General features: G+C 48.0%; 3 protein-coding genes across 7 annotated transcripts; 1 reads left to right on the forward strand and 2 right to left on the reverse strand.

Annotated features, from left to right (window-relative positions):
• The first annotated feature begins 2270 nt into the window (after positions 1–2270).
• LOC117840795 (serine/threonine-protein kinase PCRK2) lies at positions 2271–5560 on the forward strand. Of its 4 annotated transcripts, none has more exons than XM_072291063.1 (4): positions 2271–2549; positions 2977–3712; positions 3918–4037; positions 4573–5560. In XM_072291063.1, exons 2-4 carry the CDS (start codon positions 3017–3019, stop codon positions 5095–5097), a joined length of 1341 nt encoding a protein of 446 aa, XP_072147164.1. In that variant the 5' UTR covers positions 2271–2549; positions 2977–3016; the 3' UTR covers positions 5098–5560. The 4 variants fall into 4 exon arrangements, with proteins under 4 accessions (XP_072147164.1, XP_072147162.1, XP_072147163.1 ...); XM_072291061.1 differs by having other exon boundaries at positions 2273–2549; positions 2972–3712; XM_072291062.1 differs by lacking the exon at positions 2271–2549 and adding an exon at positions 2615–2791 and having other exon boundaries at positions 2972–3712.
• Positions 3833–8164, reverse strand: LOC117840793 (pentatricopeptide repeat-containing protein At5g08305). Of its 2 annotated transcripts, none has more exons than XM_034721330.2 (2): positions 5562–8164; positions 3833–4166 (listed from the first exon to the last, which is right to left on the reverse strand). In XM_034721330.2, the coding sequence occupies exon 1, from the start codon at positions 7678–7680 to the stop codon at positions 6181–6183; it is 1500 nt and encodes a 499-aa protein (XP_034577221.1). In that variant the 5' UTR covers positions 7681–8164; the 3' UTR covers positions 3833–4166; positions 5562–6180. The 2 variants fall into 2 exon arrangements, with proteins under 2 accessions (XP_034577221.1, XP_034577222.1); XM_034721331.2 differs by lacking the exon at positions 3833–4166 and adding an exon at positions 4486–4950.
• Positions 8165–8320: 156 nt separating this feature from the next.
• On the reverse strand, positions 8321–12832 carry LOC117840792 (cell division cycle protein 48 homolog). Its single transcript, XM_034721329.1, has 9 exons — positions 12674–12832; positions 12347–12509; positions 11417–11645; positions 10372–11138; positions 10057–10278; positions 9913–9984; positions 9547–9828; positions 9110–9469; positions 8321–8846 (listed from the first exon to the last, which is right to left on the reverse strand). Exons 1-9 carry the CDS (start codon positions 12712–12714, stop codon positions 8550–8552), a joined length of 2433 nt encoding a protein of 810 aa, XP_034577220.1. The 5' UTR covers positions 12715–12832; the 3' UTR covers positions 8321–8549.
• Positions 12833–20068: the final 7236 nt, after the last annotated feature.

Genomic DNA, 20068 nt, shown 5'->3' on the forward strand with positions numbered 1-20068 from the left:
GGCAGTGGCAACAGCTTCAATCGAGCAGGTGGCGCTCCGGCGACGAGGAGGTGCCGAGGACCAGCAATGGAGCTTCAGCTGGTTGTTGCGGAGGTCCAGGCGGAGCTAGCCGGCGACGCTCTGCTCGGCCCCGCTGCTTCCGGTGGGCTGGCAGGACAATGCGAGCGGCCATGGGGAGGGGAAAAAAGAAACCTGACCTGTCCACTTAAAAGTAGGGCCCACATGTCCATGTCAGCGTCTCAGTCCACTTCAGCACTCCAGCTAGGCAAAACCACCTAGAAAACCACTATAGGGGTCCATTTAAATGGTTTTGCAAAGGTGAGGGGGTTAAACATCTGGTTTTGTACTTGAGGGGTGATGTGGTCGACCCTTGATATGTTGGTGCTTATGTAGATTTTTTCCATTTTAAATGCAAACGTTGAATATCTCTTTACACAGCATTCTTATATATATGCAACATATATATACTGATCTGCTTTGTCATCCTTCCGTTCCAAATTTTAGGTTGTTTTAGCTTTTTTAGTTCATAGATATTATTATGCATCTAGATATAGTATATGTCTAGATACATAATATCTATGAACCTAGAAAAATCAAAACCATCTAAAATTTGGAACGGAGGGAGTACACCTGATGGCTGTCATCCTACAATCTCGAACGTCATCATGATCAGCGTAACATGAGTAGGCCCAACCTTAATTAGCTTTTTAAAGGTTTTTGTTTGTGAATAGCCAATCTTGTCCACCAAGTTGCCCCACATGATGATCTCAAAGTGGACTTGTTCTGTTTGAATTTATAATCTAATTAATTTATGGTTGTTAAGGTATCTAAAATCCCATGCCGTGGAATGATTGGTCTCCTCGGCGATCATAAACCGTTCATTAGAAAATAGGAGTGCGAAAAATGGACGAAGCATGGCAATAGTCTATTGAATTCTACTCCTACATGTATTAGCTGTGCAACGAGTTGCCTTTTTTCGTCAGAGACACATCCGGTCACCTACCCTTTTTTGTACTAAAGCTAAGTTAAAAATCACAAGCTGACTGTTGGCGGCACATGTTTTTGTAACACTTGAGTTTTAAATTCAAGTTGTAGTCATAGTTGCAAGAATCTCAATTCCAATCAATAAGAATTTAATTAGAAGGGGTGAACAAGAGCTAACAAAAATTATTCACAAGAATCTAGCTCTATATCATAAATATAATACAAAGAGACTTCCTTTTAGCAATCATCAAGTCACACAAACACAGTGTGGACACATTTAATCTAGGAACAATGCTAGAAAAGTTTAGAAGCAAAGCGGAACCAACAGAGATAAAATTATCAGAGGCTGGAAATATTTTTCATTGGAAGTTACTGATCCTTAGAAGTTTCGGGTTGAATCTGATTTTGCGATTGTCCGAAAGTTTGGACCCTGCTTTGAAACCAAGGTCTGTGTCTGCAAGGCAGATAGGTTGAAATATGTTGAGACATAACTCGAGAACTCGCCATCCAAACTTGAAAACCTACCATCTAAAATCCACGTTTTTTGCGAATCAAATCCACCAAAAAACTTAGACAAAGCTGAATACATACATAGTGATTTTTTGTCAAAAGATCTCTATTTCACCCTCGATGTCCTGGATTTAGCAAAAAACATAGGGAAGAGGACTTTTAGGAAAGCTCAAATAGAATGTGCATGCGTAAGGGGATCTAGGGATCACCCTAGGTATCCTCACACGTCCTAGCAACATTTACTACCAATAAACTCGCCCAAAAATCCAGGCAAATGGGAGATAAAAATTCACGAAAAAGAAGTCCTACAAGTTAAAAAAAAATGCAGAAGAAGTGAAACTAGAAGAGGGGATTCTAATGCAATGAACAAGAAATGCCTCTCCACCATCCTCCACCTCTACTTGGTTAGTCATAAAAATAAGTATGCATAACCAAGCAGCACGCCAGGATATTTCAATCACTCATCACTCCGAGACACACATTATACTAGTGATGACACACATTATACTACGATCTAGATTGATCAGTCTAGTTTTTTTTTTCAAAAAGAACTGACCCAATCAATATAGATCGTAGTATCTTAATTCTATCATTTGCAATATTGTGACGAGTTTGTGATTACTCGTACCAGGCATATGTCCATTTTTATCCTTTGTCTGATTTTTTCAAGATTTATTTCGATGTTCCAACTTCTGTGCCGATCGTACCCGCAACCTTCTCCGCGTTGCCCCTGTCCCCGTATTCTCTCGCTGTCGAATCCCTCACATTTCTCTCGCCCCCCAAAGCAAGTAACCAACCAAACAGACAGAGACAGCGGAGGAAGACAAGGACGTGGACCGAGCCGATCGACGCCGCCGCCGCCGCGCCTAGGGCACGAGCAGACGCCCCCACCCGGTTCACCCTCCCTCCTCCCCCTCCATTGACCCACCCGCTAACCCTTCACCCCCGCCCAGCGGAAGTTCGGAAGCCCATCCTTTATCGGGGGCGGAGCACTCCGACGAGCTTGCGACCTGCCACCGCATCTTCTTCCCTTCCCCCTATGCGGAGGTGACCAGGTGGGCGATCGAACCGAAGCTCGCGTTTGTTTTTACGTTCTTGGGTGGGAACGGGGAACGGGATTCGTTGGTTGGGGTTGGGTGCGGAGAACGAGATCGGGGCGGGATCGGATAACGCCGTGGACAGCGATTGCCGCGGACGGTGAAGGTTGGTTGGGGAGGTTGGAGGGGACGGCCGGCCTGCCTAATCGTCTACCTGGACGTGCCGTGCTCTCTCCCGCGGCTCGCCTTGCTCAGATTTGGTGGGTGGCTTGAATTCCGTTGATTGGTGATCGGTTTCGTTTTGAACTGATGTTTGATCTTTTCATTTTGGCTCGAAAACTTCTCTTTCTTGGCAAATCGCCATTGCTGCCATTCGAGTAGAGTAAAATAAACAAACAAACAAGATTGCCTCTTAACTTGTCTCCGCGATGGTGCTGCAGAGCAGGGGCGGCGTCTCCAACTCCGAGTAACAGAGAAGCGCCGCCATGCACTGCTTCCGGTTCCCGAGCTGGGAGCGGGAGCGGGACGGCGACGAGCGGCGGGGGCCGGCGACGACGACGACGAAGACGACGGGGCGGTCGCTGTCGGCGCGGTCCACCAGCAGCACCACCTCCACCACGGACCCCGACGTGCGGCGGTCCGCGTCCGAGTGCTGCTCCCTCAACGCGTCGGAGCTCAGCAGCGCCGGCTCCCTGGGCCGGTGCCGGCAGCTGTCTCTGTCGTCGCAGCGGCCGCCCAACGCGCTCCGCGTCTTCACCTTCCAGGAGCTCCGATCCGCCACCCGCGGGTTCAGCCGCGCGCAGATGCTCGGCGAGGGCGGCTTCGGCTGCGTCTACCGGGGCAACGTCCGGAGCGCGGCCGGCGAGCCGCGCCGGAGCATCGACGTCGCCATCAAGCAGCTCAGCCGCAAGGGCTTGCAGGGCCACAAGGAGTGGATGACGGAGGTGAACGTGCTCGGGGTGGTGGAGCACGCCAACCTCGTCAAGCTCATCGGATACTGCGCCGAGGACGACGAGCGGGGGATGCAGCTGCTGCTCGTCTACGAGTTCATGCCCAACGGGAGCCTGGCGGACCACCTGTCGGCCAGGTCGCCGCGGCCGGCATCGTGGGCAATGAGGCTCAGGGTGGCGCTTGACACCGCTCGAGGGTTGAAGTACCTCCACGAAGAATCCGAATTCAAGGTACACACGATCCATTCACCTCTCCTTTTTTTAGAGAGAACAGCCCAGGGTCACCTCTGTATCAGATGTTCTTCTGACCGCTAAATTTCCCCTGTTCATTGCATTTCAGCCTTGTGCCAATGAGAAGAAGCATTGCATTGTGGTTGAACTTGTTTATGGACTAGTCTTACATAACTTTGGATCATAACAATTCTTTTTTTGTTAGATAATATTTCGAGATCTGAAACCATCAAACATTCTTCTCGACGAGAACTGGAATGCAAAACTGTCAGACTTCGGCTTGGCAAGATTAGGACCTCAAGAAGGAAGCCATGTGTCCACAGCGGTATGCAACAAACAATCTTCTTTGCAAATGTACAGAATTGATGACGCACTGTTCTTAGCTTCTTACTGCAAAATGCTGGCACATTGATTTGAAGTACAGCTTCCTCGCGCCCCTCTGGTACAGTAGTACCTATAACCAAGTAGCAAACCCAACAGCGATTAGAAGACAGAATCATTCTACCATTCTGATCTGGTCAATCAACTGCTACACGTGTTTGAAAACTCTTCAAATACTGATGGCCTCGTGAAAACAAGGGGCTGACCACATTACTATCTTCTAAACAAGCAAATAAAAGTAGAAAAGTAACACATAGGCGGTCAAGCACTTTCGGTTAGTTTGCACGCTAGTGCCGAAGGACCCATCAGAAAAGTCACCCAACCTTTCTGGTCAGTTACAACCATCTAGCTTTGTTGGAGCTTTCCAGTTGCAAACACTTGACCACGTGTGATTCTAAAATTATGCATCAACTCATAGATATCAACATCTGTTAAAGGTTCTTGTTATTAAAATTCTTGTTTCTATGGCAATCAAACAGGTGGTGGGGACAATTGGATATGCAGCTCCTGAGTACATCCACACAGGACGCCTCAGCACCAAAAACGACATATGGAGCTTCGGTGTGGTGCTTTATGAGCTCCTTACAGGCCGGCGGCCTCTGGACCGAAATAGGCCGAGAGGTGAGCAGAATCTCGTGGACTGGGTGAAGCCCTACTCTTCCGACGCTAAGAAGCTTGAGACTGTGATCGATCCGAGGCTTCAGGGGAACTATAGCATAAAATCAGCAGCCCAGCTTGCGTCAGTGGCAAACAAGTGCCTGGTGCGCCATGCTAGGTACCGGCCCAAGATGAGCGAGGTGCTGGATATGGTGCAAAAGATCGTAGAGAGCAGCGAACTTGGAACACCGGAGCATCCCCTGATCAGCAATTCAAAAGAATTAGTGAGTGATGAAAAGAAAAGGAAAGTCCTTGACTTGAAGAGAAGAATTGCAGATATTAAAGCAGGGGAAGGGAGATGGTTTGCATGGCAAAGATGGACGCCCAAGCTTGTGAGAACACAATGATTCACAGCATCAGCAGATGAGGTGTTCTTGCATGGCTTGACTTGCATAGTTAGTAGTGAAAACAGCAAGTGACTAAAAGATCACCTGAAGTTTTCATTTAGCATACAGGTCTGAGAGCATGACAAGTGTAAACAAACGGTTTGGTGCAGCCTATGCGGACACTTTCTGTAAGCACATGTAGGCAGTCTTCTCCACCCACCTGGAGGTTCCATGTTTTTTATCAGAGCTTAATCAAAGATCTAGGAGTAATTTTTCCAAGTAGAAGGGTTATTGTACAGTTTAACTTGGTTTTGTGAAGTGATTTTTGAGTTGTATTAAGTGCTAAGGGTATTCATGTAGTGTATGTAGCTCATTACTTCCTATGTTTGCAGGTGTTGCACTTTGCATGCACCTACCTGTAGAATTCCTGTTTATCTACATTTGGCACAGCTGATATGCATAAAAAGAAGAGGGGTAATATGTACCGACGCGATGTAGGGCGGAAACTGCTTATGAACTCCCATATAAATTGCCGGAACATGCTCCTTGGTTCCTGGCACATTGCATGCTCCGGACACAGTTTTAGCACATCCTTCTGACTGATGGAACACTGTGATATGGTTTTCACCTTATTGCCAAATCTGTCATACAAGCAGTAGCTACAGGTGAAGCAATTCCTGAAAAAAGCTTATCCAGATGTAAATACTGTCTGCCTGCTATTCGAGCAATGTCCATGTCGATGAAGTAATCAAGATTGTCATTAATTTCTGCTTTGTTTTACTGAATTCTCAGAGCAGCTAGGAGGATCTCAAGAGTCAAGATTACTTCTGGATCCCATCCTTTTATGTTTCTTTTTCAGTAGAGAATGTGGAACAAATGTTGTTTCTAATCTGCACATATCTGTCCCCTGATAGATCTGCTCGCCCACTAGGTTGTACTAGCTGGCTTAGATTCCACTTAGCCTAAGTGATGCTTTGGAATTTGGATAGTGGCATAGTGCTTCAGTGGACAGAATTGAGTGACAAATACTATGCCCAGATTCACTCTGAAATAACCAAACTACTTCATGGAAATTGGTTGTTCAGAGATCCACAGGTGCAACCATCATTCTAGCAGTGTTGCACAGGGGTAATCTGGAATGGTATCATCAGCCTTCATTTTCATCTCCATTGCTATTAGATCCAGCAGGTCATAAATCTGTGCTGAGCCCGGATGAGTCTTGTCCCGGGCAATGAACCTGGAGATCCCTCCACCAACATCAATCTCACTAAACCCAGGGACCTTCTTTACACCCCTCTCCTCCATCACCTTTCTTGCTTTCTTCGCCTCTTGCCACCGCCTGGCAACAGAGTAGATATTGGACAAGCCAATGTACCTGCCATCATGGTCTGGCTGCAATTGGACAAGCTGCCTGCCGATTACCTCACCAAGTTCTACCCATCCATGTAAATGACATGCGTTCAGGAGAGCACCGAGCACAGAAACACTGGGCTTCATTGGCATGCTTCTAACGACACCATATGCTTCCTCCAAGCGCCCTGCTCGACCAAGCACATCAACCAGGCAAGCATAGTGCTCAACGTGCGGTCTGAGCCCTTGCGCTTCGAGCAAGCGGAAGAATATCCAAGCCTCATCCACCAGACCACGGTGGACGCAAGCGCTCAACACGCAGAGGTACGTGATCTCATCCGGCACAACCCCAGCACGCGGCATCTCCCGGAACATGTCCACTGATTCGGTGCCCATGCCATGCACTGCAAGGCCGCCGATCATGGCGTTCCATATCAGAACATCAGTGCTCTCCACTGGCACAGCCCGAAACACCCCAAGAGCCTCACGGATCGCCCCACACTTAGCGTACATGTCGACCAGTGAGGTGGCGAGCCTGAGGTTGAGCTGGAAACCGCGCTCACTGAGGTACCTGTGCACCCGCCTCCCACGCTCGAGGTCCCCCAGGTGCGCGCACGCGCCTAGCACGCTCACCATCGTGACGTGGTTTGCCCTCACCCCGCCCCCACCCTCCTCATCCTCCACTGCTGCAGCGGCGTTCTCCATCATCTCGAACACCGCGAGTGCTTCCCGGTGCTCCCCACACTTGACACACCCGTCGATCATGGCGCTCCAGGACACCACGTCCCGCCTCGGCATCCGAGCGAACACCTGGCGCACGGCGGGGAGGTCCCGGCACTTGGCGTACCCGTCAAGGAGCGCGTTCCAGGAGACGAGGTTGGGCCGGGGGATTTCGTCGAACACCCTGCGGGCGTGGTCCGGCAGGGCGCAGGCGGCGTAGGCGTGGACGAGGGAGTTGGCGACGTGGAGGTCGGCAGGGAGGAGCCCGAGCCGGAGCGGGTGCGCGTGGAGCGCGGCCGCGAGGGGGGCGGAGGACAGGCGCGCGGCGGCGCGCGCGAGGAAAGGGAAGGTGAGGTGGGACGGGCGGAGGGCGGAGCGGAGGAGGAGGATGAAGAGGGAGAAGGAGAGGGAGGGGGACGGCGAGGAGGAAGTGGACCGGATGAGGGGGTCGAGGAGCTCGGTGGTGAGCGTGCGGCCATTGAGGTGGCGGAGGAGATGCGGGGGCAGTGGCGGGGAGGGAAGCGGAGGCGGCATGAGCTGGGGACGGACCAAGGGCGGGAATTGGCTGGCCTCGGGGAGACGGGGGCTGACGGGGACACGACCCGTTTCTACTGATTGATTGAAGTACTTGAGAAATGATTTGAGTTATCTCGCTTTTTGTTGGGGGACAATAGCTTCAAAATGGGCGTCAGTATCTGGATTCGACGCAACTGTAAATCCACATCAGCATTTGGAGTGGGATTGAATAGCCGGGGACCTCCGGTTTTTAGCGAACTGCAAATGTCCTAGATTTCGAATCCAAAAAAAAAAACACGCATCTACAATTGATGATATTATCGCAAAAGCGAATTGCCATAGAGAGAATTTAAACCTCAACTTTTGCGAATGGATTGTTTCGAAAGTTTTCAAAACTTCAGAACGTTTGCATGGAGGACCTGAACTAACTTCCTCTAGCAGTCCAGCCCCAAGGTCCCCGGGGTCTCTGCCTGCGGCAGCTCCAACCTAAAATTGACCAGGACAGTTTTCTAAGCTGCAGCTATGCTCCAACGAGCAGGCCCACATTCACCCTGAACAGTTTATTCCTATTCGGGTAAATAGTCTGGCCGAGAACATCCAACAGCCTAACTAACATACATCACCTTGCACCACCAAAAGAAAAGGTGAACATAAATCATAACTGCAGAACCCAGCAAAGATATTCTCATTGAGATTGTCATCAACCAATGACGACATGGCCAACAGCATGTATCATGATAAAGTAAAAGCCGAGAGTCGGCGACGTCCAAATGTACGGAAAATAAATATCATTGCAGGACATCCCGTGTCTAAAGTACGATTAGTTTTAAACACATGACTGACACAACTGATATCAAACACGACCCAGAACCAACCCAACAAGACACCTAGCTGTATAGATCGTCATCATCCGCTCCGCCTGTGGAAGCAAAAGGATCAGCTGCAGCTGCAGGACCAGCGGTCGTGGACTGCTCCGAGAAGCGGAACTCGCTGCCAAACCCACGGGACTGCTGCAATGTCTGGGCGAACGCCTGGTACTTGCGGATATCGGCATCGCTGACACTGCGACGGGCGTACTTCATTGACTCCTCAAAGTGAGCTGCCTTGATTTCAGCAATGTCATCGACTTCATCCTCCTCCATTGCCTCAGGGTTGTCCTTTCTCCGCCTTTCCCTCTCAATATCCTGAAAAACATATTCATCCAGATTAGTCACAAGCAATTTATTCATATGAAAATAATAAGGCCTTAAAATAAAATGGCTGCAATTCTACAAAAACTTAGCTAGAAGACATGATCATTCACAAAGCTACAATGTACTAAATTGGCAAGTACATCTTGCTAAAATGTCTGACCAGTTCATGATCAGATGTAATCTGTGAAATAATTTCTATATTCAGAGCATAACTGATTAGGTTTGCGTTCAGAGAACTGTTAAGAGGAAGTTACCTTCTCGATATTCTCTCTGATGGCATATTTAACTGCACGCTGGCAAATTTCTGTGATATCTGCACCACTGAACCCTTGGGTGTACTTGGCAAGAGCATTCAAGTCCACTTCCTTCGCCACAGGGGACTTCCTAAGGCAGGCCTTGAAGATCTGGAGCCTAGACTGCTCATCGGGCAGTGGAATGTAGATCAGCTGGTCAAGACGGCCTGGCCTAAGCAGAGCTGGATCGATGATATCAGGCCTGTTTGTAGCCCCAATAATGAACACGGTTTTCTTGGCATTCATGCCATCCATCTCTGTCAAAAGCTGATTAAGCACTCTATCAGCTGCGCCTCCAGCATCACCTACACTGCTTCCTCTCTGCAACATGGCATTAACTGTAAGGTATAGAAAACATGTCACCAAACCTAAAGAGCTATGGTAGGATGGGTATGGACCTGAGTAGCAATCGAGTCAAGTTCATCAAAGAAGAGGACACAGGGGGCAGACTGGCGAGCCTTGTCGAAGATTTCACGGACATTGGCTTCACTCTCACCAAACCACATGGTCAGCAACTCAGGACCCTTGACACTGATGAAGTTGGCCTGGCACTCATTGGCAATTGCCTTAGCCAACAAGGTCTTACCACAACCAGGAGGGCCATAGAACAGAACCCCTTTGGATGGAGACATGCCAAACTTCTCGAACTTCTCTGGGTGCTCCACAGGGTATTGAACAGTCTGCATCAATTGAGAAACGTTATCAAATTGCTGGTACACAACAATAGCAAGATCACATTATAAGGTCAATTAGCATCTATTTACCTCCTGGAGCTCCCTCTTGACGTTATCAAGCCCACCAATATCCTCCCAAGAGACATTAGGAACTTCAACAACCTGAATCCAGAAAGGGAAGTCAGCACCCAGAAAAGAGCAACTCAAACAAACAATTATGGACAGGGAACTCACAGTTTCACGAAGAGCAGATGGGTTGCTTGTTCCAAGTGCAGTCTTGAAATGGTCATTTGTAACAGCCATCGAGTTCAATATCTCAGCATCAATTGTCTCATCCTCAAGATCAATGATGTCCATCTTCTCACGAATGCACTGAAGAGCAGCCTCAGTGCAAAGAGCAGCAAGATCAGCACCAACATATCCATGGGTATCCTTGGCAATGAGTTCCAAATTAACCTGGAAATTACAGAAAATGGACATCAAACAATGCTAGAAAAGATATTATCACAGCCTAAAATGCAATTGATCATGAATAAAATGGGCACTTACATCTTCAGCTAGTTTCATGTTCTTAGTGTGAATGCGGAGAACCTCAAGCCTTCCAACTTCATCAGGAACACCGATGTCAATTTCCCGGTCAAACCTTCCAAATCTTCGAAGAGCAGGATCAATGCTGTTTGGTCGGTTTGTAGCACCCATAACAATAACATGGGAACGAGCTTTGAGTCCATCCATAAGAGTCAGTAGCTGTGACACAATACGACGCTCCACTTCTCCATTGGTCTTCTCTCTCTTGGGAGCAATGGAATCAATTTCATCAATGAAAATGATAGATGGAGCATTCTTCTCTGCTTCTTCAAATGCCTTCCTGAGATTGCTCTCACTCTCTCCTGCTAGCTTTGACATAATCTCTGGGCCATTGATAAGGAAGAAAAAGGCTCCAGTCTCATTTGCAACAGCACGAGCAATAAGAGTCTTTCCAGAACCAGGTGGTCCATACAGCAATATGCCCTTTGGTGGCTTCACACCAATAGATTTGAAAAGCTGAGGATGGCGCAGTGGAAGCTCAACAAGCTCCCTGATTTGGGCCATCTGCTTCCTAACTCCACCAACGTCATCATAGCCAACTTCGTCAAGACGTTCCTCATCCTCCCTCTTAATAGGCTCTCCATCACAAAATATTTCAGTATCTGGTGCAACGATGCAATACTCAGCAGGGTCAGTCTCTATCACTTTGAACTCCACACTTCGCATTCCACCCCTGACAAGGAAAAGATCGCCTTTCCTAACCGGGCGGTATGCTTCCAGGAAGTATGCTGCCGAATTCCATAAGAAGCGCAATTGTTAGAAAATGGTAGAACAGCAATCAGGTTTAATATGACATAACAAAACAAGATAGGAACATATTATAGCTACAGGTAGCCTAAATGTTAGACATTTCCCTGTTCAGAATTCAGGAAACCTTTGACAACAGGAAAGATACGAGCAGTGTTTCAATTAAAATTATAGTTAAGTACAGTGTAGCCATGCTTAAGGAACAGTGCAAGATAAACTTGATCAAGTAAGAACAATAATCACAAGATCAGGAACTTACGTTTCAAGAAGGCATCAAACAGGTTCCCTGTAATGCCTTCAACTGTATCATCAATTGGAAGAATGTGTACACGCTTCCCATATTTCACATCCTGGCACTGGTGGACAGAAACCACATCACCAAGCCTCACCCTCAGGTTCTGGCGGACAACCTTGTTCATCCGGACCTTCGGCTCCTCACAGGTTTCATCCGCAAGGACAATGCAAATAGTGTCTTTCCTCTTCTTACCCTATATAATGCAAAACATAAGGTGAGAACTTGAAACATGCCCTAAAAGTGGCAATATGGTTCACTAACAAACATCTGGCATCAACCTCTAGGAAGTAAAGAAACAAACTTACAAAAAGATAGACAACTACCGATTAATCATTAACCCAGGAATACAGAATTACAAGTAAAACCATGACATCCAATTGCCTATGAATTATGGGATCTCCATCCAACAGAAAAACAAGAATCAATTTGAATAAAACTATCGTAAGTTCCTCAGTCTTAACAATTTAAGATATTCATGCAAAAAGACTAGTTGCATTTAAATCTAGAACAGATGTATTACAAGAACATGTTTGCAAATAAGAAACATCATGTTGTCAAATACCACTGAAGCAAAAAAAAATGTAAATTGCTACTACGTTTAAATGAAGCAATGTAGCAGGAATGCAAATTGACGAAATTTAACCATCTACACGACCAGATGAATCTACAGCAGCACAAACTCTACTACCCAAGCATAACTGAAATTCAGAAACAAAACAATGATTTTACACTTTACGGTGATACAAGTTCCTTTTCCAATAGATCTGCAATTTAAATCTACTAATCCCACTCCTCAATTAATCATCGACACATCGATCCCGTGACATAAACAATCTGATAATCAGGTCAACATCCGTAAGCAGTAAACGAGCTCAGATTAGACAGTAATCCCACCTTGAGGAGCACGGTGTCTCCGCGGAAGAGCTGCAGCCTCTCCATGGTGTCCGGGTGCAGCGCGACGACGGAGTTGTCGTCGTTGGTGGCCTCGTCGACGACGAGGCGGTTGGGCGACTTCTTCCTCTCCAGGATCGCCGTCGAGTAGTCCTTCTTCCCCTTCCTGCACACGCCAACACCGGTAAAACCACCATCAAACAAATCCCCAACCTCAGAATCGCAAAAACACCGGTCAGATCGGAGCCGGGGACCCCAAACCCTAGGGAAGTCCACCAGATCGGATCGGCCGGGGAAGGATGGGAGGAAAGGGAGGCGGCGAGATCTTACGGATCGGAAGCGGAGGCCGACGGCTCCCCTTGGCTCGCCATGTCGGCGGCTGCGGCGGCGGAGGTAGGTTTCGGGTTGTTGGCCGGCGGTGGCGTTAATTGCAGCGGCAGCTGCGAGAGGATGCGAGATGTGGAGGAGCCGAGGGGGGGATTAGCGTTCCTTTATAGCTTCTTTCTTGCAGCGGGGGTTTGGGACTCGGAGGCCCGCGTCACCGAGTACGTCACTGACTCGAGGGCCCGGACCCGTGCTCGGCCCACCGGGCAGGGAACGTTCGGGAGACCTCTGGTGGTAGGGGTAAGTCTCCGAGCCGGAGCCGTCGCGGATGGGGCGGAGGAAGGGGGAGGGGCCCATGCCGACGTGTGGGGACCACGTGGAAGTGACCCGGGGGCGGGCGGGCGGGCGGGCGGTGACGGAGTGGAGGAGAATAAGGGTGGATCGTGCTCGTCGCGTGCGAGGTTGGAGAAGGGCAAGGAGAAGGGAAGAAGTTTGGTATCGTTGACTCTGTATCTTTTCCGAGTCTTGTATCTGAAGACGAGGGGGAGTAGGAAATGCAAACTGGAATAAAAAATCTTTAGGGTTCGGGAAAGAGTCCGGTCCTACCTTTGAAAAAATAGGGATTTTAGTACGAGTCCTGGGCGGTTTACAGTAATATATTCATCTTTTTTTGAAAAAAATTCAACTTCAAATACTCTGTCAGTTTCATTCGGAGTTCCATGCACACCTCACACTTCGCTACATGGATTGATGTTTAGGGACCAGGCACCAGTGGAGCATAGACTAGGACTCCTCACCAAATGGAAGGTGACAGATCGATTTTAAATTAAGCCTGCTTGTAAGTGGAACTTTGAGGAGCTTTCTATCTAGAGCAAGCGAAATTATAAATCTCTGGTTTCATGAAAAAGGAAAGATATATAGGGATAAAGAACAGAGAATACATCAGCCTTTCAAGTCAGACTTCGGAATGTGAAGGGAGGCTCTTGGTTCAAGTCACGCTTGATCTAGCTTTGTTGCCACATGTTACGGAGCCTAGAGACATGGCACATGTGTAAGAAGTGAAGAGGGACTCCCACCAACCAAGTGTTGATGAGTTATTTGTCTAAAAAAAATGTCTATGTTGTTTTTGGACTTAGGCCACAAATTTGAACCGGTAGCCGATGTGCGAGCCTAAGGGGGTGTTTGGGAGGAGGGGCTAAATTTTAGGCCCCGTCACATCGAATGTTTAACACTAATTAGGAGTATTAAACCTAGACTAATTACAAAACTAATTACACAACCCCTAGGCTAAATCGCGAGACGAATCTATTAAACCTAATTAGTTCATGATTTGACAATATGGTGCTACAGTAACCATTCATTAATGATGGATTAATTAGGCTTAATAGATTCGTCTCGCGATTTAGCCTAGGGGTTCTGCAATTAGTTTTGTAATTAGCTTATGTTTAGTTCTCCTAATTAGTATCCGAACATCCGATGTGACAGGGCTAAAGTTTAGCCCCCTCCTCCCAAAGACCCCCTAAGGAGGCAATCGCCTCTTGCACAACCGAGGGTCCATTTAGATGGACTAAAACTAAAGTTTAGCATTGTCTAAAGTTTAGAAGTCTAAATTTTAGTAGCATAAAATTGACCCTATCTTGTTTAAAGTTAGAGCTATTTTTTAGCTCATTTATTGATAAAAGTCCATGTTATCCTTATGGGGTGCAGGTGAAAAAATGTAGGGTTTTAGTTGATGGTATTTTTGTATTTTGCCATTCGTGTCTAAAATCAGTTGGTTTTCGAAGGCTAATGAACTAAAGTTTAGTTGGGTGGTTGGCTAATTTTAGCCTATATTTAGCCCCACTATTTGGATCATTAGGGGTTAATTTTTAGCCGACTAAAGTTTAGCCCCTATATCCAAACAGGACTAACTAAATTCTTTTTGAAAAAAAATAATCACACACACATACATATTGATCTCTATGAACAGATACATGCACATCTGTAGGCACCTCCAAGAAACTATACCGGCAAATCTTGATGTTTTTGAGCTTTCGTTCCTCTCCAATCTCCACTATCATAATCAAGTAGTTAGAGTTACATCGCTCAAAGATTGCTGCCCTACGGTAGGGTCTGCTACCGAACCGGCTCTCAACACGTGTCTATATCTCTTCACAGACTGGTGCTCGGTCAACGCATGTCTACTAGTGCTCGATCAATGAGTGTCTACATTTGGCAAATTGCGTAGTCTTTACGTGTGAGAAAAATACTTCATCCTTGCCCGCGGAACAAATCGTCTCCGCCTGGTCATGTCTTGCCTTTGCTCACAGCCCCTCCCTCGCAGCCGTCGCCTTCTCCTTCGGCTTCGGCTTCGGCATCGACGTACTTCAGTCGAACATCTATGCTCTGTCAGTTCCATGCCATGGGAAACATGTGTCCGGGGCGTTCTTCCCTGCGAAGAAATTGGCATGGCACACAGCTATGCCAACTTCTCCCCTCGCCATGTGCGCCTCCACCAGCTTCGTTGATGCCCCACGACGAAATCGAGGAGCCAGCACGCGTTCCAGCCCACTTCCTCCCGTTCACCTACAGCCACCTCTTCTCCTCGCCATGGGTTCAACGGTGGTGTTCCAGCCCTCTGCATATTTTTCAATTTGTGCCGCTGCAATGGAGTTCACAATTTGTGCCACTGCAATGGAGTTCAGCAGTAATTTTCAATCTCTTTTAAACGATGCAGCATACTTCACAATCACGTCTCAACTACTCGCCTTAGCCTTCCTGTGAGCCAGGGTACATGCCTTTTGTATTTTAAAAGTAAGTTGTTTTACAAATTAGAGCATGAGAACAATAGATTCCAAGTCATTCACAGTAGGGCATTGCATTAGTCTTATGTCTTACGCTCATGTCAACATGTGCTGTTAGCTACAGCCAAGGTCTACGTGAACCTTTGCTTCAATATTGCCTCTATAGATGATGTTCAAAATTAAAATAATATTGTGTAGTACATTTACCATGTTGCCAACTTGCTAATTACCCAGCGTCGTTGTCAACATTGACATTTCCGATTACTGAAATTCATGTAACAAGTTGCCAAGCAGAAGCAGGCGCGGCAAAGCGCGCCTCTCTTCCTAGTTTCAAATGTTTGTCCATGCACCACCCATCTCTGCCATTCCACTCTGCTGCGCCGGTAAAAAAGCCAAGCATCTATTAGAATTAGACTGGCTACAATTGAGTGGCACTATCACCGTCACCCGTCATGGGCTGCGACTATCATTGGACATTGGCGGTCCCATTGCTCAGAATCCGTGCCCAGGCCCAACCCAAGCGAGCATTATTTTTTCAGAGGGGGTTCCGGCAGGCAAGATATTAGTCTGAACAATTATATTGGTATGCGAAGTTTTGCGTACATGATTTAAGAAGTGGGAGGGAGGAAGGATATGGTCTCTATGTCACATTACATAATTGATTACTCCACAACTGAACGCGACTAGAAGCGGGCATAGCGTACCTCCTCTAGTGAAACGGTCCGTCATATTTCACTCGTCTAGGAGGCCAATGCTATTTAAGATAAAAACGACAGTGTTTTTTTTGAGTAAAAACGATAATATTAGAATGGCTTTAGGGGATGCACCACTAGAGGGGTGGAGGACCGTGCTGTTTTCCTATGAAAATTAACGTTTCTTTGAAAGGACATGCAACTGGGCCAAATTTCTTTCAGAGAATGTGCACTGGTACTGTCTTTGGGCCAACCCACCAGTAAAGTGAAGTAGCACCTAATGATGATTTGTGTGTGCGCTTTTTGCCACTTTCGGCCCAGTTTCATACTTTTCCCCCTTCCTCTGCTCGTGGAAGAAGCCTACATCACCCTCCTAACGTATCATAAATTGACCACATCACCCCTCCGGATGTTTAACCCATCAACCTACGTAAAACCGTTTAAATGACGCCTGAGATGATTTTACATAGCGGTCACGCTGAGGTGTACCGAGATGCTGACGTGGACGTGAGCTCCGCTTGTAAGTTACCAGGTCAGGATCCTCTCTCTTCTGATCTTCTTCTGCCCCTATCTCCCATAGCCGCTCCGGCGCTCCATTCAACCTGCACGTCGTCCTTGAGCAGCGGGAGCCCGGAGATGATGTCGTCCTTGAGCAGCAGATTCGGGCGTGGGCACAACTGGTAGCTGCTGGATTTGGTGCCGAAGGTCAGGGCACCCTTGCTGGATCCATCTCCACCCCGCGCCCCCATTTCGTCACCTTCTCCACCTCGTCCATAAGCTCCGTCGAAATCAATGGCACGATGAGCGAAATCAATGACGGGTCGAGTGAAATTGTCATTGGGTCAAGGAAAATCGACCGTGGTGCGGACAAACTCGAGACCGCGTGCCTCGAGGTCGGGCGCGGCCGGATCTGCCGGTGAGCACCTGGCAGGTCGATCGAGGCCAATGACCTGTGCATGGTTGGAGTGCAAAGCAGCCCCAGGTTTCTAGGGAGGCATGCGTGCAGGTGCTGGTGGAGTCGGAGAACTAGAGAATGGGGGAACTGTTGCGCTTGTCACTTGTGGCCGAGAAGAACGGAGGCCGGCGACCGGCCGGCGACGCTCGCGGTCTCGCGGTGAGGATAAGAACGAAAGGGGCAGCTTGATTTTTTTCTAGTACTCACGAGTTCAACGGGTCCTGCAGAAATAAAAACAGTTTAGACCTTGTTTGGGAGGAGGGGTTAAAATTTAGCCCTGGGCTAAAGTTTAGCCCCCTCAAATAGAGTGCTAAATTTTAGCACTTTGGGGTGTTTGGGTGGGAGGCTAAACTTTAGCACTTTGCTTGACAAAAGACATTAATACCCCTTGTTTCCCTCCTCCTAGCTAGCGTCAGGGGCAAGTGTAGTGGCGGGGGGAGTGCCAGACGGGCTTGAGAGCTGGGCGCGGGCAGAGGCTGAGCTCCTGGTGCCGGGTGGGGAATGTCGGTAAGGGGTCCCCCGAGTGGAGCGCGGCGAAGGAGCGGGAGAGGTTGCCGAGCGTGGTCCGCTTGGGCGGCGGCGGGAGCGGCGGCACGACCTTGCAGATGCCGAAGGGGGCCGCGGCGGGCTCGATCTTGAGGAGGTAGGTAATGGGGTCGGCGAACTCGGCCGTGGTGGGGCGGAACTCGGGCGTCAGCGGGAGGGACTTGAGCCACGGGGGCACCAGCTCCCCCTGCGCCGACGGCATGGCGGCGGCTGGCGCCGTCCCCTCCATCGATCTCACTCCTTGGCACCGTTGATCCAGCTTTGGGAGGGGAACGGGAACGGGGGGAGTGAAGTGGAGAGGGAAGGCGGCGGTGGCGGGGTCAGCGAGGCGAGGCGGAGCTGAGCGAGGATCCGGCGGCGGCGGCGGCTGGGTCGGGCGGAGGCGAGGCGAGGCGGGGGGCGGTGGAGATGGCCAGAGGCGGAGGCGGCGGGGCTGGCCGGAGGCGGCGGGATCGGCGTGGCGGGGCCAGAGGCGGCGAGACCGGCGGGCGAGGTGGAGGCGGTGGGGAGGAGTGAGAGGGAGGAGAGAGAGAGGGGCAAGGGGAGGAATTTTGGACAAGGGGGACCACTTTTAGCCCCTTTAGTCCATTTTAGGTGGTGTTTGGATCCAAAGTTGATGGGCTAAAGTTTAGTCCGCACCTAAAGTTTAGTCCTTGTGGGGTGTTTGGATCCATGAGCTAAAATTTAGTCTTCCTTGAGGTAATGACTGATTACCCTCATTTATTGATTCAAACAACATGCATGTCTCAAATTCACTCCATGCACATGCACATGCACGCCCATGCACATGCACACCTGAAAAAACAACTTGCTCATGGATAATGACTCTGAACTTGCTCCGGCCAGGCACATGCAAGCCTGAAGATACACATGCACCTGTATCTGTGCATTATTCCGGCCATGCATAGGTGCCGGCCAGGAGGAACACGCTGCTGTTCCTTCTGGACATTCAATAGTTTTTATTCGTTCAATTACATCATCGTTCAAGCATACAACTCCGTAGTCCTAGGCAATACAAGAAATCAAATACTCTACGATCTATTATACAAACTTGAGGCTATTTGATCACGGAATGCATTCATATTTGTATCTTCGTCCCTTGATTGAGTACTTTGTGTTGGGGGTTGAGAGGTTGATGCTTCATGAGGAACATAGTTCTCATCACGGTCACAACGATCAAAGTCTTCATCCTCCATATGACTCTCTCTAATAAAGTTATGAAGTGCCATACATACAACAATTATCTGGCTTTGCTTTGGCATTGGATAACTTGGCACTTTCAACAAAATCCGCCACTTCATCTTAAGAACTCCAAATGACCTCTCGACGCAATTCCTAAGAGATGAATGAGCGAAATTAAAGGTCTCTTTCATACCTTTGGGCATCGGCCCCTGCCTAAACTCTGGAAGATGGTACTTCGTTCCCTTGTAAGGTGCAAGATAACCAGGCCGATTGGGGTATCCAGAGTCCACTAGGTAAAACTTCCCTGCAAATACGAACATTATTGTTACAAACAAAAGCTACAACCAAAGTGGCTTATGTACTGAATGTGCAAACATAGGCATAACATACCAGGAGGGGGATGTGGGAACTTGTCTTTGTACTTGACTGTTGCATCATTGAAAACTCTCATATCATGTACTGAACCAGGCCAGCCCGCAAGAACAAATGTGAACCTCAAGTCAAAGTCACAGACCGCAAGCACATTCTGTGTAGTGAAGCCCTTTCGACAAAGATGTTGCACCACCTTATTATTTGGCACGAGAACTGGTATATGAGTGCCATCTATTGCTCCTATACAATTATTGAAGTGTGGATAGAATCTAGGATTCTGTAACCTACGCTGCATTGTTCTAAATTCAGGGTCCACCGGCTTAATTATGTCAGCTGCTAGCTTTATAATACACTTCAAAACTTTGTAAAAATTGCGGTGAACTGTATCTAATGATCTCTCTAATCTGTTCTCGGCTTGTCTGACTGACTGAGGTGCACCAACCATCCAAAGAAATATTCCTAAGGCCCATACTAAAGAGCTCTTTGATGTGGACTTTAGGCTATAAGATTGCACCAATAGATCATGCAGACGATCAAACAATTCTCTACTCATTCTAAACATGTCATAGCATTGGACACTATCTGTTAGATTCCTCATCACCCAATCATGGCCACTTTCAACCTGTTGGAGGTATGCCCTAGAGACAATCATAGAGATGATGATATTCCATTTGTATCCATGATTTATATTGTGTTCATTGAATATCCATTAAAGGCTACTTGAATTGATTTGCAATTATGCGCATTGTGTGTGAAACTCTTTACTTGTATGGTTATTCTAAAGTTGTCCCTAGTCGGAGTTCATGTGAGGACACACATGAATATTAGACTAGCACATGTATTAGTTGATGACTATGTTTCACAAGTCATG

The sequence above is a fragment of the Setaria viridis genome, chromosome 9, assembly GCF_005286985.2.
Source record: "Setaria viridis chromosome 9, Setaria_viridis_v4.0, whole genome shotgun sequence".
Lineage (NCBI taxonomy): Eukaryota > Viridiplantae > Streptophyta > Magnoliopsida > Poales > Poaceae > Setaria > Setaria viridis.

Coding starts and splice junctions, on each gene's coding strand:
- LOC117840795 (XM_072291063.1), top strand. CDS start 3,017: ATGCACTGCTTCCGGTTCCCGAGCTGGGAGCGGGAGCGGGACGGCGAC. Junction 3,713..3,917: donor ACGAAGAATCCGAATTCAAG/GTACACACGATC, acceptor TTTTTTTGTTAG/ATAATATTTCGAGATCTGAA. Junction 4,038..4,572: donor GAAGCCATGTGTCCACAGCG/GTATGCAACAAA, acceptor GCAATCAAACAG/GTGGTGGGGACAATTGGATA.
- LOC117840793 (XM_034721330.2), bottom strand. CDS start 7,680: ATGCCGCCTCCGCTTCCCTCCCCGCCACTGCCCCCGCATCTCCTCCGC.
- LOC117840792 (XM_034721329.1), bottom strand. CDS start 12,714: ATGGCGAGCCAAGGGGAGCCGTCGGCCTCCGCTTCCGATCC. Junction 11,646..12,346: donor GAGACACCGTGCTCCTCAAG/GTGGGATTACTG, acceptor TGCATTATATAG/GGTAAGAAGAGGAAAGACAC. Junction 8,847..9,109: donor TCAGAGAGAATATCGAGAAG/GTAACTTCCTCT, acceptor TATGTTTTTCAG/GATATTGAGAGGGAAAGGCG.